At 33.7% G+C, this 27,509-nt stretch overlaps 1 protein-coding gene across 1 annotated transcript in view; it reads left to right on the forward strand.

Moving 5' to 3' along the window:
- LOC117604310 (uncharacterized) overlaps positions 1–27,509 on the forward strand; it is a 247,136-nt gene that overhangs the window by 91,530 nt on the left and 128,097 nt on the right. Inside the window, exons 2-3 of the mRNA XM_034324642.2 lie at positions 16,691–16,899; positions 26,722–26,857. Coding sequence (XP_034180533.1) covers positions 16,691–16,899; positions 26,722–26,857 — 345 coding nt within the window. The remainder of the gene's footprint in view (positions 1–16,690; positions 16,900–26,721; positions 26,858–27,509) is intronic.

Raw genomic sequence — 27,509 nt, forward strand, 5'->3', positions numbered from 1 at the left:
TGCGAACCGGTGTCTGCTAAAATCAATGTTTACAGAATCGTGGAACCATGTGGTCCCTGCTGTAAATGTGGCTCGTGTCGCACGAACTGAAACAATCTGTACAGAAAATAGACATCGAAACGTCGGTATTTGTGTGTGACAGTAATCCCGGTAACAGTAACTCGACAGAATGCAAGTAGAAAGAAATAGGGTACACGTGGAAAGGAAAAGAGCAGTTGGCAACGTTAGGTAGACTCTTGGTTCGACGCGAGCCCCGCATTTTTCTGTCGCTTCCGACCTTTCCTGTTTGTCCTCTTAATTGAGTTTTTTTCCTCAAAGAGCTCTATATCAAGACGGCTAAGGCAGCTAGGCTAGAACCGACAGAAACTGGAAAGTAACGAGAAAGCAGTACGAAGAAAGGGGCTGCTAGTAAATTATCGTGCTTCTAATCTCGAGTATATTTCGTTGCAAGGGTGGCAGCCTTTGCTGAAATGTTTACTCGTACAAGAAGTATGCTGTTCCTCGTATCTTGCGAATTTTCTTTCCTTCTTTTTTATTGCCGTTTGACAGATTGAATTAACACTTGGATAGGAGAGTTGAATCTTTGTCGATTCAACGTACGAGTTGGAAGTTAATCCACTCTTATCACTTTCATTTTTTGTACCTTTGTTGACAATCTTCTAAAACTTTTTATAATTATTTTATTGATATAGAAATTTATTGTCGCATTAACTACATAAATTGTTAGAGACAATTGGGGAAACTGGGTAAATTTTTCCGCTTGTAATAAAATATATGTGGTATATGTTTTATAAATTACTTTGAAAAGATCAAACTATAATTAATAGAATTAAGATTTGCCATTTAGTATCTTATTAGTAAATTAAATCGTGTATATCTAAATACAACAGATGAAAACAAATTTGTAAAATTGCATGAAAAAAATGTTTATTTCACTTTCTCCATTAATTTTGCTATTTATTAATCATCATCTTTCAATTCATATCATGAGTTCCATGGCTCTCTATACTTATTCAAATATTATCAAATTCAATATTTGATTTGAAATGAAATTTTCGCGAGCTTTCCATAGGTCTTTAAAAATAAAATTCCATTATGGGTAGTTAAACAAAATTTTCACGTGATTGGCTAAAATGGAAAAAATAAATTTAACACAATTTTCTCAAACTCGCAACTAATTTCAAATGTTCCAATTCGTTAGCATTAAATCGAAACTAAAAATCTTTCAATAACGCGTCCTGTGTATTCGAAATTGATTAATTGTTCGTTCACGCGTGTTAAGCTTTATCGTTCGTGAACAATTTATGGAGCGTTCGTTAACGTATTAAGTAAATCCCTATCAAAATACTTTTGCTCTTATAATTTATTACTTTGTCCGTTCATAATCGTATCGACTCTGCGTAAATGATCGCTCTGAACACGTAGAATCGTTACATGTGAAAATCGAGAGAATCTCAATAGTTTTATCCATGTGTAATCTTAATTTATAGAGTTTAACAATGAAAGATGGGATAACGTAAAACCGAATATTTCATTTCTAGTTTTTCGTTTAAATTCATTTTCAACTCCAAATAAATGAAAAAAATGCTATCTTATTAATTCCATTTAAAAAGGTAATTATTAAAAATGGTATATGTTCACTCGCGATCAAATTAGGCTTCCGGAGGGAGATGGCGATATAGAGAAAAGAGGAATTTTCAGAATTTTAATTTCGACTATTCATATTAAGAGATTTAGAAAAATTAATTTTGTTTAAAGCATTAGGTTTTTTTAATCAGTACAGTTATAGGTAAATTACATAGAAATGAATCAGTTAATAATTTTTTAATTAATAATAAGGTGTATGTAAATGTGCATAAAGATATTAATATATCTAGTAGGAAACTAATAATTTCAAAATTGCTTATAAACTTATAACTATAATATTAATTTAATATTTATAAATTCTATATAATGACTTCTAAACCTACTTCTTAATTATAATAATACACAGTTCCTTATTCATACATAATTATCTCATGAGAATAGTTAACCAATTTCCTATCTGCAACAGCAATATAAGTCCATCCTATAACACATAAAATTATCGTAAGGGGTAAGAAGTACGATAAAACATATGAGTTTGAGAAGAAAGAGTATTTCAGCCTGGAAATGGCTCTTCTTTGAAAATTTTTGTAGCACTTTCGATGGAATTGGAACTCTGAACAAACTGATATAATAAGTTTGATTAAGTATCAACCAAAAGTTTGTCGTTCATCAATAGAATAGCTGACCCCTGTCAATGGGTGTCCATGTTAACGATTTCGGTAGTTCTTTTATTAACATTGACATATGTTTTTCTATAACTTCCCGTAAGAGTTTCTTTTTAATCAATGTTTCGAAGAACTTTTTATTAATAGGACAAAGCAATTTCTTAAGTTTTGCAGGTTGGAAGGAAAAATTTATTAAATTGTTAATTGCACAAAATACAAAATTTTCTATTCTATTTCTTATTATTAAAAAAAAATATATTTTTCTGCTATTTTAACTAAAATTAATCTTAACATTAGAAGACAGTAGTTGGAAACATTTACGTTGGTTTAATAACTTTTTTTTGTTTCAATGATCTATAATAATTATCTATAATAATTATTTAGCTCTTATTTTATGAAAGATTTATTATTTCAGTCTTAGTACGTTAATATGATATTTGAGGGTTTAACAAAATTAATTTAGAAATATCTGGTGTTATGGATATAATTAAAATAAATTCAGTTATTTATGTGCAGTATGATTATTATTAGTAGGGTATTCGTTACTAACGTAATAACAAGCGTATAAAATCATAATCTGATTAAAGAGGTAAAATTATAATTGAATTATATTAAGCATAATTATCAATGTGTTCATCAGGCTTTTGCTTTGTTAATTATCACAGTGTGAATCATTATCATGGCGCTTACATTAAGTGACTTTATAGCACTGACACGATAAAACAAATATTATCTCATTTAAAAACGTCGAAATAATATTTATTTTCAATTAACATTTTTGCTTTATTATTATTAATTGTCACAGCGGGAATCGGTAATAAAGATTAATTTCATTAATTTCTTAATTCAGTATTTCGATTTGCTATTCTGAACCAAAACAGTGTGGCACACACACTCCAGAAAATAAATTATAATATCTTCCTTTTCTTTTTTTCTTTTTTTGATCCTCTTGATTGTAAGTTATATTGAAATTAGTTAGGTAGGGGCTACAATGGACACACACACCTATCCCCATCCCCCTTCCATGTAAACTGATTACCTCACTGACCACATTCTGGAATTCTAAGATTCTAAAATTCTAAAATTCTAAGATTCTAACTAAGATTCTAAAGTTCTAATTTTCTAAAATTTTAATATTCTAACATTTCAGTATTCTAATGCCCCAAAATCCTAATATTCTAATATTCTGATATCCCAATATCCTAAGGTCATGCCATTCTAATATTCTAATATTCTAATGTTTTAATATTATGATATTCTAACATTCTAAAATTTCTAAGGGACCTGACTCACTCCAGAAGAAATTTCTAATTACTCCAATGCCTGCAGAAATTTTACCATCATGTAAAATTTTCTGAATTAAACAAATAATTAATTAAATAAATAAATAGACATGCAACAATCGTACATAAAGTATAGCAAAGATAGAAAGTATAGAAAAACTGTAAGTGAATTTAATTCAGTAGTAACACTGAGAGAAATTGTTTTATCATTGAGCAAAAATCATTCCAACCTTTTACAATTGGACACTGAAATCAGGTTGAAACGTGAAAGCACGAAATGTAACCAGAAAATTGCCAATATTACCAGTTATTGGAATTGTGTCGATGCATTTTAAACGATTCTCTACCATGAAGCTTTACCTTCTGAAAAGCACGATGAAATTTACGTACTAAAAAAAGAGATATTTCTTTTGCTTTAGTGGGACTTTTGAGAGATGTTCTTGAATAAAATGTACGTTTCATCGATTTTCAATAATAATAGTCCCAATGTATTTGACAGAAGTATGGAATTCCCGTCGGAAGCAAAGACAACATGAATAACAATGAATAAGAATGCAAAGAAAATTTATGGCGCGTATGGATCAATTTAAAACTGATGAATTAAATCGTCAAAGAAAATTTTTTAAATCGTGAAAAATCATATTCATTAAACGTATGAATGCTTGAGTAATGGAAAAGAAAATTAAATTTTAATACGGTTTCGTATATTTTCTGAAAAAGTAATTTACATTTCTGATATTTTGTTTAATCTTACAGAAGCTCGTTGAATCCACCATTGAAAAATAATAAAAATATTAGCAAAATTGTAAAACAAAATATAATTTATGCAAAAATCCTATGAAATATCAAAACACAATTAAATTCAGTTTGGACAGAATTAGGCATTATTAAATTGCCTATTATAATTATTTAATCCTTTTCTCGACGAAATAATTGCACTTGTAGTAATTATTATTTTAATAGAGGAATCAAATAGCTCGTCGTTTAGAATCAATCATTGTTGATATAATTGAAAGAATAATTTTTAAAGAAACAGTAAAATTGTATAGTATGAAATACAAAATTAAATTAGAATTAGGGCTCTCTCCATGGTTCGCCGTCCGAGGGATAATCATTATTTATACAGTTGAGAAAAAAATTTATAAATCCTTGCAATGAAAAAGGAATTTTTTCGTATAACAAAATTTAAGGATGAAAAGCTTATACTGATTTGTAATCTAAATGAATTGTGGGTTGCAATCTAAGTCAATTCTACACAAATTTATAACAATTCTAATATACTTTATTATTTTTTTACTGCTATTAAAATAAAAAATTTCTAACTCCTCTCAACCTCTTTCGATGATTTTAGGTGTTTGTAGCTTATTCAAGTTTATACTTAAAGCAGTATCTGTAAAGCAACTTTTTATTTTCTATTAAACGAACTACAAAGTGCTGTTTCCAGCATCACTTTAACTTTCTTATCAATTGAAGCAAGTCTTTACAATCGAAGTTACCACATCTACGTAACAAAATATACATAAAGTTCAAGTGCCAATATAAAATATTTTATCTAGCACAGTTGTTGTTATAATTTCTCCATTGTTTTCCTTCAATTTCTTCAGGAATGAAAATCAGAACTTAGAAATATTTCTGGCCGACTTCTATTTCAGATGTGCTTTGAACTGCAGCTACCGAACTTACTGAAGTACTGCACTTTAGTACTTTAGTACTGTACAAACTTCGTGATCGAAAAGTTCAAAATTTTCAAATTTACAGTTCTCTGCATCTTAGATCTTCGTAGCATTTCTCGGAAAATAAACATATCTCGATGATTGAATAAAACTTTTAAAACAAAGTAAATATTCTATAAAATTATGACTTGTACTATCTACCATACCAATTATACTAATAATACTATTTATCATGATAACAATATTTGGAATTCTTTTTGTCATTTTAATATTTTGACAGCCACCGTTGTATATTTATTCAGAAATTCGATATTTAATTTTTTATGTTACTATCTTTTAATTTATTTGAATTTTTGGGAATATAAAATAAAATGAGATAATTCTGCAAATTAAACTCCTTAAAATTTTTTGCAGATGTCAATTTTCATATTGTGGTTCTAATGAAGAATTAATGAGTCATTAATATGATAATTTTTTTTAAATTTCAGGCTTTAAATTGACGTACCATAAGAGATTCTTATTGATACTTTTATGTCATCAAATTATGTTAGACTTTCTATCTTTCGAAAATCTCAATTAATATGCAACCACTCGGTACAAGCATAATCTAAACCATGCTATAGTAATTTCTTCGTCTTTTATGTCGTCTGTAAGATATTTACACAAAAAAGATTTTTATAAATTGAATATTTATTAATGAAAAATAAGCCATAAATTGGCCATAAATGATCTATTCTTGGTTCTGATAAAGAATCAGCCATTTTGTATTGAGAATAGTAACAAAATCTTTATGTAGTCTGTTTCATTAAACTTTATGCTTTCTTCTGAGCTACCTTTATATCATCAAATTATACTAAACCATTTATCATTTAACACTTGAACAGCGGAGTCTGGGTCATTCGTGACACAAACTTATCCAAGGATATTAAAGGGTGTTATATATTGGAAGAATAATTTTCAAAGGAACATTGCAAAATTTGGAAAACGAAAATAATATGAAATACAAAATTAAATTAAAGTGGCTTTCTCCATGGTCCGCCGTCTTAGGGTTGAATCCTGCATAGCGTCACGGTTATTGCCCTCTGTCAGCCCTCTGTTCTTTGCACCTGAATAGCATAATTCGTCTGTGATTGCTAACCTACAGACCGTAAATGAACACCGGTTATAAGGGACAATAATTCAAAAAGAAGCGCGACGAGGAAGAAACAAAACGCCATTGAGAATCAGCAGGGTGTACCACGTGAATAGGTGAAAACGTTCAGTCGTCTTTCATTTGACGATGCGAATCGTACGGTTTAATCTGTTCTCAGCCGGTGGCATTGAATCGATTCCGACGATAATCCATTTAAAATCCAATAGTGACGAACTTTCAACCCCACGGAGTCCCTTGTCTTCAAATTTCTGAGAGATTTCCTGTCGCCAGCTGATTGTATACGAGTTTTCACGCTGCGAATACAAGTCACAGGTGACTCGTTGAAAGTGGTTTCCGCGCACTCGATGCGGTTTTCCGGTTGCGCAAACTTATCGAGGCGCACAGAAACCATGCATTGTCGACGGTTCCATGGCGACGGTTGTTTTGATCGTTAATTAGCCGCTTCGTCTACGAATGACTTTTTTTTCGCGAATACGTTCGTTAATGAAAGAACGGAATAGAAGCGAAATGTTTTTCTTGCTGCAGACGGCTGCGAAAATAAGTTTTGAAATCAGCGCTGCCGGAGACGAAGCGGAAACTTTTTACCCGCTGTTCTTGGATTTTTCCGAAGAATCGGGGAAAGTACGTCGCGTCCATATGCAAATAGCGAACGTGCGACGAAGGAAAATGGGAACAAAAGAATCGGGGAAAATTACGCTCTGCCCGGGATAACTCGGTGCATAAATAATCTTGTAAATAATCGTAAGTTTAACGTGGTGGATACAGTTGAATTGGTGGCGTGTTGGAAAATAGAAATTATGCTATTTAAAATAAATATAAATACTATCTATCACTAGCATTCCTATCGCGGCTTTACTCGCTCTCATAAATAAAAACTTCGAGAATTTGAAGTAATAATTGATGTGGCGAGTAGTAGGTGAACTCGCCAACTCTCTTGTGGAACGTCGCTCGCCATCTAGTGGGTGATTCTCGAACTACACTCCAGCGGTACGAGAGCGCATGCGCGGCTGCAAGCGATAAGAGCGCGTGCGCGGCTGCAGGCGGTAAGAGCGCATGCGCCACGAGGATTCACATATCATAAATCACTTTTTCAATAGCATAATAACATTTTAATGGAAAATCGGTAGATTTTATTATTGCTAAACCTTCCGAGGACCATGAACATGATGTAGTTAAAAGTTGGTAGCGATTGGTTCAGTAGTTTTCGCGGTTAGCGGTTCCAAACCAAAAAGGGGCTGTCATTTTATATAGTAGTAAGATTCGTACAGCATCGAGCAAAGTAGACTTTCCTAGAAAACATAGCGTTGTGCTGTCCACCGATGACAAGAAGTCTCGCGGGACGGCACAGGGGCAGAAGAGGATACTACGACACATCGACTGACCCCTAGTTTAAGGCGAGCTTAATTAGTAGATGTGATCACTGCGACCAATCATGCGTCTCGACCGAAAGTACGTGTGAGCTAAGGTGGGGCGCGACCAATCAGATTGCATTATTCTCATGAGACTTCTTGTGATTGGTGGACAGTACTTATATACAGTAAAAGCTGGATATATGCAACATCGCTATCCCCTCCACTTGGGGGGACCCCCCTAAGCCGAACCGAGCCGTTCGGCGAGGAAACCGTGTAATATGATCCGACCGTAATATCGGTGTGACTAATACTAATTGAACGATAAAACTTTTTTATTTTTAACTTTTTCTTAATGAAACTTTTACTAACGCATTTGTGAGATTTTTCTGATTAAAATGGTACCAAACACGATATGGTTTGAATTATATTTATTTATTAAAATAATAATAAAACTGTACATATGTATAAGGCAGGCCGTACACCAAAGATACATCAAACACGCAACATGCAACATGCAACACGTCGCATGTTGCGTACGAACGTAGAATAGGTGTCGCGGCACGGTACAAACGATTTGTACGAACGTATAATAGGTAACGCGGCACGGTACAAACGATTTGTACGGACACAGAATCGATACCAAGACTGGATATATGCAACGTTTAAATGCCCAGAATCGACACCTCGGCTGGATATATGCAACGTTTGAAACCCGAGCCGACACCGCAACCGGTTTTCATTTCCAATCGTCCTTTGTTTTTCGCCAACTTTTAACATCAATTTGAGCAAGTAATTATAATTCAAACTATATCGTGTTTGGTATCACTTTAATCACAAAAATCTCACCAATGCGCTAGTACAAGTTTCATTAAAAAAAAGTAAAAAATAAAAAAGTTTTTTGATTCAATTAGTATTAGTCACACCGATACGTTTCGGCTCTTTCCTTTGATCATCGGACCTCTCTCTTTCTGCCACTGTCTGTCCTTTTCTACGTTCACACTTGGCTGCTCGTCGCGTGTAACCCGAGATTCGACACCTCAACTGGATATATGCAACGTCTGGGTCCCAATGTTTGTTGCATATATCCAGCTTTTACTGTATAAGGGGCCTTCTACAGTATATTGTCATTCATCCCGGGGCCTCCTATGAAGAACAGGGAGCCTATGGCAAAGAGTTATCGCTATTTTCCCTGGGAAAACCTACCATATTCGGTGCTGTACATACAATGTATTTTCGATTGTGTGGGTATGTAGAGTAGACAATATTAATTTACTTGTTACTATGTATTAAATCGTTACATATCAAATTTTAAAATATGTAATAGAAAATCTAACACGACTTGATGACAAAATTTCTACGATACTAATCTGAAACTTAAAACCTGATGAAGTTTCTTTAAAGATTAGTTTTCTTTAAAGATTGTTTATACTGAACTCTGTTACCACATAAATATTGACGAAATTAGGATTTCATTCTAGGGTGGGCCAGGTCTCTTAGAAATTTTGAAATATTAGAATTCGAGTTTCTCAATTTTGGAATTTTGGAACTCTGAAATTCTGGGGTTTTGATGATTTGGAATCTTATAATTCTGAAATATCGAAATTCTGGAGCTTTGGTAATTTTAAATGTTGAAATTCTGAAATTTTGAAATTCTGAGGTTTTGATAATCTGGAATCTTGGAGTTCTGAAATTTTGGAATTCTGAAATTTTAAAGTTCTAAAGTTTTGGTAATCAGAAATTTTGAATTTTGAGATCGTACAATTTTGAAGTGGCGTGGAGCCCAATCCATTTTGAGGGAGGGAGGTACAGACTCGCCTTAGCCCCTACCTAGTTATACCAATTCAATATTACAAATAATAAACAACTTTTATATTGTGATAGAAAAAGATCACGATTTGTCACCCCTGTCATAGAATAATTAGAAAAAAAATGAAATTAGAAACAAGATTGATACGACATCGATATTAACTTTTCCCCATTTATCAAAGGACCTAAAAAACGCCTCCAGTTTAGGAACTCCGCCATATGTTGTGGAATTTTTCTCGAGACGATGTCGTCCATTTCATCGAATGAAACGGTCCTCTCCGTTCGTTGTTATGAAACCGTCGTCCCTAAGCTCCCCCTTGTGTTCCGTGACGTAAAAACGTGTGCCTGTGAAAAATCGTGATGACATTTTGGCGTGGCCATAGCTGGCCGGTTCCTATCGAACCGCCAAACTTCCTGTAATAACTCAAAGAATTCGTTAACTTGTCTCGGGTCGCCAGTGTTCACGACACGTAGAAAAAGTGTGCTTTTTCAATGTGTGCCCAACTGTACGGTCGCGATGCTAAATCCGTGTGTTTGTTACTTCTGCTTGATTTACTGTGACTCGGCCTCAAAGTCGAAAGTTCAGTACCATGAAACGACAATAAGCCGGTTCGTGTTCTATTCAATTCCACCGGGAACGATCGAATCTTCTTCTTATACTTCCGGTTTCTGGCTATTCAAGAAGAAGTTAAGAGAAAACGATACGTTTCTGAGAATAGGATTGTATACTTTCTTAGTAAATGTTCACTTATCAGCGCTGAAAGAGGTAAAAGATTGAAAGAAGAAATATTTCAAATGGTATTTAGAGTGTTTGGAAAATAAATTTACTTAATATTTTAAATAACAAATGAAATAGCAAAAAGTTAAATGGTTAAAAATTATTTAAAATGAAATGGTACAGACCTGGATAAAATTTATAGAAAAAATATTTCAAATTTCATTTGTTCAATTTAAAATATTACTATTATATCTTGTAACATTTAATGTTTGAAATGTGTATTCCAAGTTTTCCTTGATAATGAAAGTACATTGACAAAAGAAATAGTAATATTTGCTGAAGTAAATTTATTTTTAAGTATAGAAATTATTATTATTCTCCCCTACATCGTCAATCTCCTTGGGATTGCCGAGGGGGAAAGATGGAAGCTTGGGGAAGCGTAAATCTTTGAAAAGAAAAGGATTTTATTATTTAATATTTTATGTAAATACACGGCAAATCCCAGATGAATATTATTATTAATAATACTAATTATGTTTTGCATCTCTTAATTACCTCATTAATCCTTCTATCATAGATGAATTGTTAAACCATTAATCTTAATGAGACACTCCATAAAAGATTTAAATGTTGGCCAAGTTTAACCCAACTTAACAAATACATAGAAGAGTATTTTAATTAAAATTTAGCAATGAAATTTTATAAATAATAATTTATAAGGCAATAGTTTAAGGTTTGTATAATGAAAAAGAACAAATCTAAAATTAAATTAACGTCATTCATGTAAGATTAAAATAAAATAAGAAAACAAGCAAAAAATTCTTATTTTTTTAAATAACACTAATTATGAAAACTTTCATTAAGAATAAACTGTATTTATTACGCTTCTTATAACCTATGGCAACTTTTACTAATCTTGGTAATTTTCTGTTTTTGAAACGTGATAAAATATAAAATGTGAATATCATTTGGCATAAATAAGAAAGCTTTTTAGATTGAATAACTTAATAAGGAAAAGAAAATATGCATTTTTATCAGACATTCGCTTGTACACGCGTTTATTTATAACATCGGGTGCATTCAGACATGTAAAATATATCCTGGAGGAAGAGAATGAGCAATATTCCTCTTCGCCAGTTTCCGCAAAGGGAATTTTGCAATTCTGATGTTGCCTCCGTGGCTTCTCGTACCGTTTAATTTCCGCAAACTTCATTCGCAGCTGCACTGTTATTGTAAACTGACGTATATTCTTATGGGATACATATAAAAAAAAAATAAGAGAAATGAAAATTATAATTGGTCGATTTATCTCGTGGCAACCATTTCAGATAGACAGAAACACGCAGAAATTAACGGTACCTCTCGAGTGGCGTACAATTTATCGCGCTTGAAATATCAACTGATTGTTCGTTCGTTCGTTCGTTGGAAATTCGGGAATGGTAGATCTGATAATTGCAACTGACCGACTTTAATTATCGCAACTAAAACTAAACTTTGACAAGCTTATCGCGAGCAGGAGAAAATTTGCAAATATTAGGTTGTTGCATATGAAATGGCTAATTTCGGAATCTAGTAAATCTGAGATAATTCCATAACATAAAGGTATCACATTATAGCAGTTATGCTGTATCAATTAAAATTTTAAAACTTCATTAAATTGGCTGTGTAAGCACTACGTTCATATTCTTAAAATTAGTTCGAAATGACTAGTTCTCAATTATAGCAAACAATGGCCAAATTCGAAGTAGGAAAAATGAAACACGATTTGATATAAAAGTACTTCAAAATGGCACTTATGGTACTTCAATTTAAAGTTTAAGGTTTAATAAAGATTACTATAAAAATGTTTTATCAATATTTTTGATTCGGAGTTATTTAATATTAGACGAACTTCGATTTTCGTTTTATTGAATTTTGGGGAGAATAAAATTCAATTATTATTATTTCTCTGTTTCAATCATTTGTTTTGGTCCTTTCTGGATTTTTAAAATTTTATTTGTAAATATTCTATTTTAGATGTTATATATTTATTTAGTATTAAAATTATTTCTTGTAAGTTCTTGTAATTGTAATTTCTCGTTTACAGATACTTAAAATATAATTAAGAAATATTTTTAGTGTATTAAGTTAACATAATTAAAATTCATATTTTTTTATCAATAAATTCATATTTTTATTTAATCATATCAATATTTAGTTATCAATAAATATGAATTTTAATTATGTTAACTTAATACACTAAAAATATTTCTTAACTATATTTTTAAATATCTCCAAACGAGAAATTACAGTCAAATAATTACAACTATATCCTAAACAAAAATTGAAATAAGAGAATAACAGTAAAAGAATTCTGAAGCATAAAATTTAAATTGACCCTTAATGCCTAAGGGATGAAAACCATATACCCTATTTTCAGCAACAAAACAATAGACATTACTCTATGATATATCTTACAAAATAAAAAAAGAAATAAATCCGGCGAAATTCATCAAATTCATACATTTCCCGATAACATTTCCCTTTGCACGTTTTTCGACGGTCAGCGGTAGACCGCAGTGATTATTCATATAAAATTGTCTGTTTTGCATACGTTTACCTTAGCGAACGTTTTATTTCATCCAACCAGCTGACTTGTATTAACCGAGCGAGCCGAGTTGTTTGCAATCAGGTAGAATAGGAAAAACGCGACGCAGGAAAAGAGCCAACAGGACTTTGCAATTCTGATCGCAGCCTTTTGCGGTCACCAACGGAGCTTAATTTTCCTCGAGCACGTTCACAGGTGCGCTGTTTGCTGGGTATACCGGAATGAAATGGCGGATAGACGTCTTCGTCCAGCAGAGAAACAATGAAATTCCACAACGAGCGGGAGAAAAAAGCGAGCTTTCAATGCTTGCGATCAATGAATGCTAAGCAGCTTATCAATTTGCTGAATTATTCGCTGGAAAATTATGTTCAATGAAATAATGGAATGTATTCTTGAATGGGAATTATTCGGTAACATAGGTTAGTGTTTCATTCTCCAACAGGAAAATTTTTGTTGATTATTCAAATGAAAAATCTTAAACACTCATTTAACGCTATTTTAATTTGTATAAGTTTTTTTTAGGCGGTGGTTCAGGACCCTTCAATTTATTAACAGTATTAAGTATTACATTTTTAGGATATTAGAATTTTAGAGACCCAGGATTCTGGAATTGTGGTATTTGGAAGTTTTAGAATTTTGGAATTCTCGAATTTTGAAATTTTTGAACTTTTGAATTCCAGAATTTGGAATCTTGAAATTTTGAAATTTGGAGATTTTTGAATTTCGTAATTCCATAATCTTGAAATATGGAAATTTTGGAATCTTGAAATTTGGAAATTTTGAGATTTTTCATTTCCGTAATTCTAGTTTCTTGAAATTTGGAAATTTTTGAATTTCGAAATTGTAATGTAGTAAAATTTGAAAATTTGACTGATGACTCCTACTTGATTAGCTCCGTAATAAAATAATTCATCAACACGAAAAAGTTTATTAAAATCTGAAAATGCCAATTAGAAATTTCTCTTTGTAATTTAAAAATACAAGTCCCTACCTCCAAAAATACTTCATTATTTATTTTCATAAACATAAAAAATTCAACCCATAGAATGTTAAGAGACCCCTTTCAGCAATATAAATATGAGACACCCGCTTCTTAAATTCGTCGCGTATTGTTCAGTATCAAGTATTAGGGGAGTGACTTTTATCCGGAAGGAGCCTAATTACATTTAAATTTGTCAAACAAGAAGGAAAGTTGCCTCGGTTTGTAGAAGGAAATATGCTAATGGAAGTATCGTTTTCTTTCGGGTAAAAGTTTCTTAGTTCTCTGGGTTATCGATCTTTCCGAAACGTGCATGTGGATAGTTCTCAAACATTTGAAGAATTAGAACGTTACTCATGTTTTCAGACATACTTCCTGCCTGAAACTTGCATATCAAATAATTGCGTGCATCTCGTGTCGTTGAATTTCTTTTCAACTTTTATCAGGATAAATTACTGGCACGAAAGTATTCCAACAGTTGTATGTTCACAGTTAAAGTATTGGATTGTTCACAAGGTACAATCAAAATAGAAAATTTCAAAAATTCCTCTAGTTGCATAATGAAAATTATTTTACATTAAATTCTATATTCAATTAACATAGAATATTATCATTCGCTAATTTAACCTTTCCATTTCGTACCTTGCGAAATACATAGAGATAATGTTAATTCTTATTAAAATTTGTTTAAATTTCTTTCAATTACTGGATTATATTAAATTTGTGATATAGGTCACCAGTGGTCTCCAATATTAGATTATTCAAAAGATTCAATGTTTACAGGAAAATTTAAAAATTTCCTTAGTTGCATAATAAAAATTTTTTTTCATTAAATTTCTTATTCAATCAATAGATATTCGATTTTTTTATTTTCCAATTTCAACTTTCCACTTGATCCTGCGTTATGAAATTAATGTAATATTAATTTAGTTAGAATTTTTTAAAAATTTCTATTAATTAATTGGATTATATTAAATTTGTGATATGGGTCACCAGTAGCCTCCATTCAATGTATTAAACAAATCACGGCTCTTAAATAGTTTGCATCTGCATATTGAATAATGCGACGAGAATATGATAGAATGCGAACTAAGATTGAGAACATAGCAATCCTCGGGAGCAGTCTTGAGAAACTTCCAGTATACTCTGTGCTCGCCTACATTTTCCAGAATTCCTTTCAATTCAAAATGAAAGGGGAACAAGCTCTTCTAACTTCGAAGCTTTTGCCCTTTGTGCGCGAAGGATTTTCATTTATCTCTTTTTCTTCCTCCTTTTAAACGACAGACTAAGTGTTCCAATATTTACACACCACATATTAACGTAGATCTTTTTCTAAGTAGAGTGATGGAAATCTATAATTCGTCGTCGGACTCTCAGAATTGTAAGTTAAACAACATTGGCATAATTAAATAGGAACTAGGTCAGGACTGGATTAAAATTTTTGGGACCCAGGGCTATGAAACTTTCAAGGGTTCCCTTGGTTGGTAAACTTAGTTTAGAAATTAAAATTTATTCTAAATGAAATTTAATATTGAATCGTAAAAAAGTTTTATTTAGCATTTTTTAACATTGTATTGGGGGCCCCTGGAAAGTGAGGCCCAGAGCTGCAGTCTCCTTTAGGTCCTCTTGATCTGGTTCTGGAACAAGCCCACCCTGCCCTTCTCTTTTCTAGAAATTATTGTAATAAATAAAAAGCATTTGTTATTTCGTAAAATTTTGAATAAAAATTATGTTACAATTAATCAAACCTTAAATATATGTTTATAAATTATTAAATACTTAACAAAAATTCATATTAAAATTAATTTTATTAAAAATTTTATTTACTTAGTAAATTATAAATTAATTTACAGTTTATTCCAGAAATTATTTACATTTAACCCTTTGAACTTGATTTGTTTTCAACCTTATTGCGGATAAATTTGTATTTATCTTAAGTTAAACTTACAAGTTGTTAGTAAATTAATATCTTTTATAAAAAAAGCATATATTTTACAAAAAAAATGTCATCTTCAGCATTCGAGTTCTATAACAAATTAGTATTGTCATCTCCAACATGATATGTGGTCTCAAAGGGTTAAAAAAAAAATATTTTTTATTGAATAAAGCTCTTCAACATATCTAAATTATAAAAAAATTTAATCTCTAAATATATATTTATGCTTGACAATTTTGGTAGAAATAGAAAACCTAGCCCCCTTTAAATAAAAACCCTAGTTATGCTAATGTGCATCAGCCTAACCATTTAGAATTTACCTACATCTTACCGATACAAAGTACCGTATCATGTTTTTCGCGTTTCTCGAGGGGGCAGAGTCGTTGCTATCCGCGGCTTAGGTAGGTCTACCTACTTCCGTGTAGCCGGAAGCGAGCACGTAATAAGAGGTCTCATCCTGCAGCGACATCAGGAAGCAGCAAAGCGCGACTCTGTTTTAATATGAATGACGTATACGGTTCAATTTCTCGGGGCATTAATAGTTCGAATCGTCGATAATCCGACCGAACGAAACGTCAGCAAAAAGGAGCAGAGAGGGAAAAAAAAATGGGCGCGCGGAGTAGGAAGTAGCAAAGGATGAAAAGGTACGAGAGGGTTGGTAGCGGATCAGAGAGATAGGTTTGATCGAGGCTAGGTCAAAACGAGTGGGGGAGGAGACAAATAGCGAGGGAGAAAAAAATCGTGTGTGTTTGTAAACGTGTGTGTACAACAGGGATGCATGAAAGGGGTGGATAGAACGAGTTGGTTGGAGGAAGCGAAGGGAATTGTCATTCGGTGGAATTGCAATTTCTCGCTGACGCGTGCCGTGCAACCTCCGGCGTGAAGAGTAAAAGCGGACTAATGATGCACACTAGACTTAATGCTCCGTTCCTGTTCTCATTTCCCATAAAGGTGCGAGCTGCCTGCGGGATGTCAGCCTAGAAGTAGTTCCGGAGGTGGTGCAACGTGGTCAGAAGGCGATTCTGCGCTGCCATTACGATCTCGAGAAGGCTCCTCTCTACTCTCTCAAGTGGTACCGTGGCAACAGTGAGTTCTACCGTTTCACGCCAAGCGAGGAACCGACCACGATGATCTTCAACATAACCGGAATTCACGTTGACGTAAGTTTTCACGTTTCCTTCCTTTTACTTTTGTTAATGGGAATTTTTGATGGATGTCAAAATTCTAAATTCAATAAGTTCAATTCAAAAATTGGGACATTGATAGAAACGACAAGTAAACTAATTTCAGTCAAGCATTTTTTTGGGGAGTATACAATTTTTAATATAAGTAATATTTTTTTTAATTATTCCATATAAGCTGTTGGCGAACAGTGTATTTGCCTTTTTTCTGAATCTATACTAACATTTTTGCAATAACTCATATTATGTCTTTCTATAAGTACTTTGTTTTTTAAGAAAATTAATTGAACATTTCACAACATTTGATTAAATTTTAAAACAATTTTATAATAAAATGTGCCTATTTATTACACAACCGACCTAAAGAATGGGTCAGTTAGATCACTGACCATGTGAAAAGGTACCAAACCAGGAATTTTTTCGGATCTTTATCTTTAGAAAAAAAAATAATATAATTTTTAATCAGTAAACATTAGAACATTTAGCATATAATTGAGAAATATAAGTAAGAAGTAAATGTCAATTCAAATTCTCCCACGTAAATGGGGAGACTACAGATCTATATAAGTATATGGGACCTTTTCTCCTAAATACATCGTCAATCTCCTCGGGAAGGGAGAACCATGAACCCCGGAACCCGAAACCTGGAAACCTAAGGAAACCTACCGGGGCAGTCTAGAACTCGAAAATCGGGTGATGCCCTTGGAAGGAGGGGAGATATCACCATTTTTCCTGCAAAAACCTAATTTTATCGCGAGCCTAATTAAATCTATAATCCTTGTAATTTTATCTTTCTTCTTGTACTTACAATTAGCAGCAGATTATGAATAAAATTAGGTAGAAAAGTTTCATTTATTTTCTGCTATAAAATTGCTAATTTTTACATTGGAATAATTAAATAGAGTAAAAAGCAAATTAAAAATTGCTAATCAATTATATTTATACAAAAAGCTGTAGTAAATATATTTGATAATTTCTTGTTTAATATTAAATTGCGAGGATCAACGTCATACGGATTTATCTGATTCAATTTTTAGCTAAAAGTTATGACCATCACTGGACGTATCTATTTAGTGGTTAATTGTTTATAAGTGGATAATGTCAAACACATTTAGCTTCATCGCTTTGATAAATCTTCCCAGTGAAAAAAATATAAAGTGGTTCAGGCTAATTAACGAAATGTTGCTGGGTCAGAGCGTTGATTTCAGTGTAATTTCAGTTATTGGTCAAGTAACAAATTCGTTCATCAGCATTCTCTCTGTTCTTCAATGTCAGCGAAAAATTTTAACCTGGAAATCGCCACATAATTGAAAAAAAGATAATTACAAATTGTGATGAACATTCAGTTTTTGCAAGTTCCTGTTACCATCGATGGGGTTTTAGTTACACAGATCTATACACCCAGTTTTGTAATTGGAGCGTTTTTAGTTTTGTTGGAAATAGAGGAAAAAATTGAAGAGCGAACAATTGAATCGTGTTCCAGAATGCATTTTTTAATGAATTTGCTTGTATTTGTACATATAACACCTAAGTAAACAGAAATTTATTTTTGTGCTCTTTTTTAGAATTTTCTAATTAAGGATGATAAATTAGGACCTCAAAAATCTACGAATTAATTCACAGTTATAGATATAAAATAAACAGCAATGTTTTAATTAGGAAAGTTGTCATGAACTGACACACAATTGACTAGGTACTCAAAATTAACATATAAGACACGTGATGCATAGAATAATACATTAACATTTTTAAATGCATGACAGAATGCAGTATTCAAATTAGAGGTAAATATTTATCTGACAATGGCTCAATTAAAAAAATTAATAGCTTACAATTTTTGGGTAGGTAATCATTCTGAAAGTGATTGGGAAATATAGAACATGATATAATTAATAAAATTAGTTTAAAGTAAAGTTAAAAATCTACACTTTTTTAAAATCAAATTTTTCAGAAACTGGAGCTACTGACTAAAAATTGTTTGTGTTTACTTAAATAAAATAAAATTAACACTTGTCATTAATGATTTAATAGTCGATGCAACATTAAATCTTTATTAAAAACAAAATATAATATTTTATTGAACAGTGTTAGTAGGGATTAATAATGAACTGGCATATTTAAAATTCTATCTACATTATTAATTCTAATTTACAATGGCTCCTGTCTCATACTAGATCCCCAGATTGAAACATAGATACTGACGAAAATACATCTATATCTCCATTTCAGTGTTTACTTGTTGCCTTTGCAGTTAGAGATGCAAAGCTCTATGCAAGAAACAACACGTTTCAAAACAGAGTGTTGCCCGCTGTTGCTCTGTTCCCTTTGATCTCTGTTTCTCAATGGAAACAGGCGACTTATATCAACATTTTGTTTTTGTCCCTGGCGACAATGAGAAAACATTGAGGAATACATTGGAACTTCTAGAATAGAGATGGGCTTCAGGGCGGTCTCTCAAATAAGGTAATACATTAAAACCCAAACAACCAACTTTGAGTTACCTTCACAACTTGTACTTCTGCAAATGTTAATCTTTAGAAAATGGGTGATACAGTCGAGGACATAGAAGATAGTGCCTTTATGAATTTTTTAAATATTTATAGAGAAATAGAAAACATTAATAGGAAGAATATTTAATGTCAGAGTAAATTAATAGAAAAGGTACCTAGAGCTAGGGATGCCTATGGCTAGGGTTTGCCATATAGCCTTAATAATTAGGCTCGGGATGATTAGGATTCCTTTTAGGCTTAGGATGAAATACTTGGAAAGAAAATTTGATAACTTAAAATTTTATACCTTAACTTAAAATTTTGATAACTTAACATTTTAGTGCCATAGCATTCAATTGATGCTTAACTTTTTATATTTGATCAATTTCTTTATTTTTTATGCGTGTTTTTTGTTTTTTAATCGAATTGGCAAATAGGTGGTTCAAATATAAATAGAGTCCACTTTCGGTATATTGTCACTCTTTATATTACCGGTTAAATAAACTCTCCTTTATACGAATTTTCACACACAGTAGTAATGCTTCCCTACCATTATAACGCACGGAGATCCATATTGTCAATTTCAATTTTCCATACCAACGAGCCCATAACCGGCAATATAACGAGAATTTACTGTAGTTCAATCAACGCCAACGACAACGCTAACAATTTTAGGTGTGAATGCACCCTCCTAAAAAGCTAGCACTCTTCTATAAATAAAATCGTACCATTGGATCACGTGTGATCCAGCAACCACCATGCGTGCAACTATCATTCGCTACCCCAGGGTTAATTTCGACAACGATCAGCGTAATCAATTGCGCGTAACAGCAGGCAATGTCGCAGACTATTTCCCTTTCCATCCGTTCAGAAACGATCCAAATATGCGGTTGTTATCACGTCGTGCTGGCCCACGCTCGTTAACAGCATCCTTGACCGCTGTAATCGGCGTAAAACAGGCCGCTTTTATCATCGTTCGAATATTTCCGTAGGTAGGCGCGCAACCGGGTTGCACGCAGTTCCGCAGCACGGCGGTTTCGAGGAAACCGAGCTGCGCGCTGCGTTTACGCAACTGAAAACAAGATTGTGTCTCGGACCCGTTGTTGTTTCGGCCTCGAACGAACGATCTGTGAACACCATACCGCGCCGCTTTTACGTTTATCGCTGCACCGCACATGTGACTGCCCTCCGTCGTTCGCTAACTGAGAATAATGTGCAATGCTCGCGTCACATGGCGTAAAAGGTCGAAAAACGTCGAAAAACGTCGAAAAACACAGCAGGAATCGAGAGAAATATCGTCAGTGCATCGTTCGATGCATGTCTCTATGATACACAGGCCTCTGTTCATTTTCCTGGTGTTTGACACCTTCGACTTTTTTGAAGTGATACTGTTCATTCAATTTTAGTTGCAATAGGATATCTTTTATTGTATTATTATTTTATATATTCAGAGTATTTTCTTTGATAAAGGCGGAAAGGTGCCCTTTGGTCAGGTAGGATCATATTTAACACTGAGGCTCCTGGATATAAACCATGGTCAGAAGGAAAAGATTCCTGTCATTTCATCAGCAGTGCAAGTAACTTCATCAAAAGATCAAGAATGTACTGGGGGAAAGCCAGGAAAATAGGTATCGATGCATCCTTTGACTCCTGAATAAAGTTAGATGCAATACTGACGAAATGATGGGAATCTTCCCCTTTTAAGTAGACCAAGAAATCTCAAATAATGTTAAAAGTGGTAATGGTAGGCTGAATTTAGATTAGACAAGTGGCTGAGATTAGTGGCCTATGTCAGTACTGAAGGATGAGCAGGGGTAGATTGGCTATCAGGAATTGGGGAAGATTTCAGGTGAAGTGGTAAGGATCTGAGACTTAACACGTTGGGTGCAATGGGAATCACGGTGACTGGCACCCAACTTGTCAGTGAGCCCGTGGGGGGCACCAGTGATCGGCACTGAACTTGTTGGTAGAACCGTAGGGGACATAGGTGACTGGCACCCAACTTGTCAGTAGGGCCGTAAGGGCATATGGCGTCGACGTACCGGCATAAGACATCGCATATTAACAAATTCATATCTCCTTTTTAAATATGCAAACCTTGCAAATTAACAAATTCCGGTCCCTCGGGGAAGTCATGTAATATCGGCGCGGCACCCAACATTTTAATTAATTACAATTAGGGCCTGTCGTGTCAGTAATCTCTTGCTAAAAATTTAAGTCCCAGTCCACCCTTGGGGATGGGAAGATAGTGTGCCTAGGTAGCCTCTCCTTCTCCCTCACTCCTGATTACTGGCAAGATCTAGTGACTCAGGCTACTTGCCCAATGTAAACTGAGCCAAAAGTATTAAAATGTAAAATGTGACAATTCAAGTATTGAAAGCCTCAAGATTTTAATCAGAAAAAGTCATCCTAATGGTCATCTTGCAATAGAAAAGTTTGACCTAGTCGAATTCCTAATAACAATATTTTTAATATTCTCCATTTTATTTAGTATCATTAGTGAATTACCATTTAAAAATAAAAAACAAAAAACGGAAATTAAAGTTACCTAACCATACAAGGTATTATGCAACCATAAAATAACCTTCGTTGAGTGAATTATAATGGGCCGAGGAAAACGGAGGAGGGGGCCAAAATTTTGTAATGAACAGTTTTACCATGCTCGCCTTTAAGTTTACACCCACTTAACATCTATCGGCCGCATTCTGACAGACATAAATCAACGAAGAAAAAGCTCCTCGCTCTCCTTTCCCCGTTTCTTTCGTCCTCGTTAAAGTCTGCCACCCATCTACCTCCCATCTTTGTTATTGTCTCTTCCACTCTGGTCGAGCTATATTTTCTTGCACCGTTATTTAAATCCCGCTAATTATGCATATTTTGCTTTGCTCGTACCCGACGAAACGTTCCTCTCTTTCTTATTCTCCCAAGGGACGCTTCAGCTCCACCTTCAACGGTATCTTGCTGTGCTGACTTTTGCGCTTGCTTCATCGAGCCAATTTGCTCGAGTGCAGGGTAATTCCTGATAAGATGACAATTTTCTCGAGTGTCGCTCTCGACGCTAGCCGACCGGAAGAAACGTTTAGTAAAAAAGCACCCTTTATCTTGGCCACCCTTGCGTCGACATTAACCCTTGATTGGCTGTACGTACAGTAGAGGGGAACAAATTTTCTTTCTCTTTATTTTTATACGGTTGATACAGAGATTTGCTTATTTTGCCAAATTCAGTTAATCAATATTTCTTATTTCTGAAGAATAGTTAATTGAAGTAGTTTTAAATGGGTGTTTCTATGTGAAAAAATAAATTAAAAATTTGTTCATCTGCAGTTTCGTTTTCGAGAAAATTAAATTTGAAAATTCTTTACAATATTTGTAAAAGTTCTTTTATTAATGAATATAATTAATATTGCTAAAACAATGTTATGACAGTATTGATATGTACAGTAGCGGATTAATGAGAGATCTAAGAGGTGCTATAGCCCCTGGTCCCATTCTAAGCCATTCATTTACTATGTCAAAAAATATTAAACAAAATTTTGTTTAGGTACTGTTGCCTTTTTTCTCTACAATCAGATGTTATTCAATTAGAATAAATTTTAATTTTTTAACCACGTATATCAACTAAGGAGGCCCTCGAAAGTTTGATAGCCCCTAATCCCAGAAACCTTAATTCGGTTCTGAAAATATAACATAATGGATTTAGTCGAAAATATAAGTGTATAGCCTAAGTAAAGAATAATTTATTATTTTACAAAAAAATATATTTATTTCCAGAAAATTGTTACATATAGTAGACTCTCGTTATATTGCCATAGACAGGGCTGTAGAAGTGGAAGCTTCCAAGCTCTCATTTAAAGGAGAAAAGAAAATAGAAGATGGTGGTGTAAGAGCGACACTATTACGATTGAAAATTCATGTGAAAGTCAAACAACTCAGATGGCAATATAACGAGAGTCCACTGTACAATCTTCTAATCAATGTAAAATCTTTCACTAACATGTAACATGTTGCTTTTACTGATCTTAGGTTCAGTTTTTAATATCTGAATGTATCAGGTCGTGTCATATCTACCAAATAGACATCTGGAAATTTGAAACATCTGTTTTATCAGAAAGATTTTATTTTACCATCAAATGTACAAAAATATTTATTTATTTCAAAAGAGAGCACAAGTTTATAATTTCAATTTAACATTTTTAATGAACTTTCCATTTTACACTTTGCATAAATAATATAACTATAATGCCATATAACAATTTTTAATATTTTGTCTCCCTTTCATTATTTCACAATTAAATATAAATTGATTTGTAATTCACAGCTAGATGTGGAATTTTAATTGTTTATAAGTTGAAAACTAGAGGTGAACACGTGAAGACAATGAGGTAAAAGCAGCTAACGATTGAACAGATAATTCGAGGTGCAAATTGCAACGTGTAAATTGAACTCTCGTTTAGTTTGGGATTCGCTCGAAATAATAAGCTTTTGTTCGAATATTCTGATCAATCCGTATTGGCTAACACTTTGAAACGGAATCGTTAGTAATAATTTACGTATTACTGGACATATATTCATTCGTGCGGAGATTTGACAAGGTATTGGACAAAGAAGCGGTATGATTAAATTAATACCATTCGCGTTCGTGTTTCTTCAATTAAAAATACGTTTGATTTATGTAGTATTTGCTGTTGGCAGATATATTAAATTAAGCACTTAAAATTTTGAAATTATGAGAAGGATATTTATTGTAGTATCAAAATTATGAATGAATATATAACAAAAATAATAGAAAATTAACCCTTCATTTCATCAGTTCTTTTTAATTTTGAAAAGAAATATAATTTGGGGCAATAAAAAATGTTTTTATTTGAAAAATTTATTTCTTGAAAAATTGCATGATGTTGAACAGTTTCAACATTATGTGGAATAAAATTTATAACTACAAACGTTTAAAAGATATAAGAAATTTATAGTAAAGATACTATTTTATATAGCAGATTTGCAACATAACACACTGGGTTCAAACAATTGTGGCCGAACTACCTTTGATTAATAGTCGACTTCACACGTTTTCCGATTTATTGACAAATATGTTTACAGAATTTCGTGAACTTTAGTTTTGGACAGTGTGTTTGCTATTGGTTTGAATTCAAAACCATGGTTCACGAAATCATACAAATATTTGCCAAAGAACCGATAACCGTATGAAATCGGTCGCTAATCAAAGAAAGTTCGGCCACAATCGTTTGAATCTGATGTATGTACAGTGTCGAGCAAAGTACGTTACCCTACAGGAAGTAACGATGCCCCCCACCCAGATGGTCTATCGTTAACACGTTGATTGCCGCAGTGAAAGTGAGCATTTATTATGAAACGTATTGAAGCTCTAATTATTAAAAACAGGAGTAGTTAATTTTTAAATTTCAAATACCAATCTTTTAATTTGGTGCCTTACATTATTAATATAATAGCAATATTATTAAAAATAATATGTTTCTATCGTTTTAATTATTGGAGTACGTGTAATTTGCGATGCCGATCACCGGTAACCCCCGCGGCATTTAACGTGTTAATTCTTATCTCTGTAATTAACGATAAAATAATTCAATATCTAATTTTTGAAATGTTTAAAGTAAATACATTAACAATGAATTTCGATCACAAAATATCAAAGAATTAATATTATTTTGTTATACACATTTTTTTTTATTATAAAGCCATAATGGGAACAATGTTTGCAATATAAAATATATATTATATTTGTTGTTCGCGTTTCGCGCGTTGCATGTATCGCTCGAGCGATTACATAGTTTGAATTTGGCGCCGCGAGGGGCGCGAGCGACGAGTCGGCGGAAGGAACGATTCGGGACTGTGATCGTGATCGGTGCTTTGTGTGGATTATACGTCCTGGTTTTTTTGTGCGACTGGTTGGGTCAAAGTTTCATTGTTTTGTTGATATTTGGATGGGTGTCGGTCTGTTGACGGACGTTATTGCAATCGAGCGTGTGAAGCACTAGGTGCTGTCTTTTGTGTCTGCACGGCCCGGCGATCTCTTGGGAGGTTATCAGATGGCTAACTGTGTGCAGTGTCCAGTGCTTATATGGTACAGTTCGGCGAAGTTAGTGCCGCGTGGTTACGGGCACCTTGTTCCCGGTTGGTGGAGAAGCTTCCTGTGATCAGGAAGGGTTGTTTGAAAGAACCACGACAATCTGCTGCGACGTCTGTTGGGCACCATCTGATTGCGATTTATTGTAAGAGAGCTCTCTTGTGTGCATTAATTTAAGTATCGGATGATCATTCAACTGCGTTTGTTCTTAATCTCTAGTTCTTGTACATTTTATATTGATATATTTTGCATTATTTAATTTTAGGCGTTGGTTTAATATAATTTTTTTTGTTAGGGACCAGACTTTTCCTCAATTTTAACTGGGGTTTTTTATAACCAGTACCTGTAGAGTAGAGTCATTCATGTTATCAATATTTGTTTTGCTTTTTGATTCTATTTCATCTGTTTAATTTATTTATTTCCGGTGATACCAATTTCACCTCGTTTCACACCTCATTTTGTTGATGTTCCAAATAGTCAGAACAGTTGTAAACCAGGAACACCTTTGAATAGTTTTGCAAGGAACACAACTCATAGTCCCTTTCCATCTGTACTACATAATTATCCAGAAATGAAACATACATCATACAAGGAACTCAAAGGGCTTCCAAGTTTTAAAATGTTAATACAGCTTTAAAAATGTCTGTAGTTTAAAAGTTTGAAAGCTTTCAAACTCTTTACAAATGTATCCCTCAAAGCAGCTTTGCATTTCAAGGTTTAAAAGGTTCAGGAAGATTTACAAAATCATCACTAATTACTAAGATGTACTGCCCTCCAGCAAGTTTCTCAGTATGATCAAAATATTTACAATATACATATATTAACCCTTAGATGGCAGACTACTATTACAAAAGGTTCATTCATGTCCTTTTAGTGCACTACTGCACTTACTGTAATAAGTAAGCTAACTGTAAATTGGTTAATACATTGACTTCTCAAAGGAACTAGCTATTTTGTGTTAAGAATATTGATGAAATGATTATACAGTTATTTTTACCAGTCTTTAAGCTTCAAAATGATGTACCAGAAATACCATCTTGCGATACTTTTATGTCATTAAATCATGTCAGCTTTTCCATGCTTCGAAACACATCATTTGATGCTCAACAACTTAACACATTTCTAGATGAAGAATTCAAGAATCTTCGTCTAGTTTATTACTTAATGTTTACGTTCGCTTTACGTGTTTTTTGTGATCCTCTGTTTCAGATTGACAACTCGAACAAGAGCCAAGTTACGTTGCGGGATATCGACTTCGCCGTCTCGGGTACGTTCAGTTGCGAAATTACAGCAGACGCGCCGACCTTCTCCACAGCCTCTGGCGAGAAGAATCTTACGGTAGTGTGTAAGTACATGCTTCATGACATTATAGAGTACCGCAGGGAACTTGATGTATTCAGTGTGCTGATGCTTAACACCCGTCCCTCGTTGCTCCACTACTTCTCTTTCCCGTCCACGCAACTCGCGCGTGTATCGCATTCGTAAGTCACCGCGCTTTGAACTACAGGTTGTCACAAATTTTCTGTGCCACATAAGGAATCTTTTCGATTCATACTCTACTTTAACTGAGGGTGTGCGGGTCCTTGAAAGTAACGGGTACCAAAATTCTAGAGGGGTACATGTGCCCGCATGTACCGAGCACCCAAGCAATCGGGTCTGGCCGAGTCGGGTAAAATCGAACGGGTTCTGCGGGTACCCGAACAATCGGGTCGATTGCAGTAGAGTCAAACGGGTTCAGGCGGGTACCCGAGCAGTTGAGTCCGGTAGAATCGAGTAAAGTCGAACGGGTTTGGGCGGGTATCCGAGGAATCGGGTCGATTCGGGTAAAGTCGATCGGGTTCGGGCGGGTACCCGAGCAGTTGGGTCGGGTAGAATCGGGTAGAGTCAAACGGGTTTCGCGGGTACCCAAGCAATTGGGTCGATTCGGGTAGAGTCAAACGGGTTTCTCAGGTACCGGAGTAATTGAGCCGAGCGGGTTCGGGCGGGTACCCGAGTAA

This window comes from Osmia lignaria, chromosome 9 (assembly GCF_051020975.1).
Source record: "Osmia lignaria lignaria isolate PbOS001 chromosome 9, iyOsmLign1, whole genome shotgun sequence".
Lineage (NCBI taxonomy): Eukaryota > Metazoa > Arthropoda > Insecta > Hymenoptera > Megachilidae > Osmia > Osmia lignaria.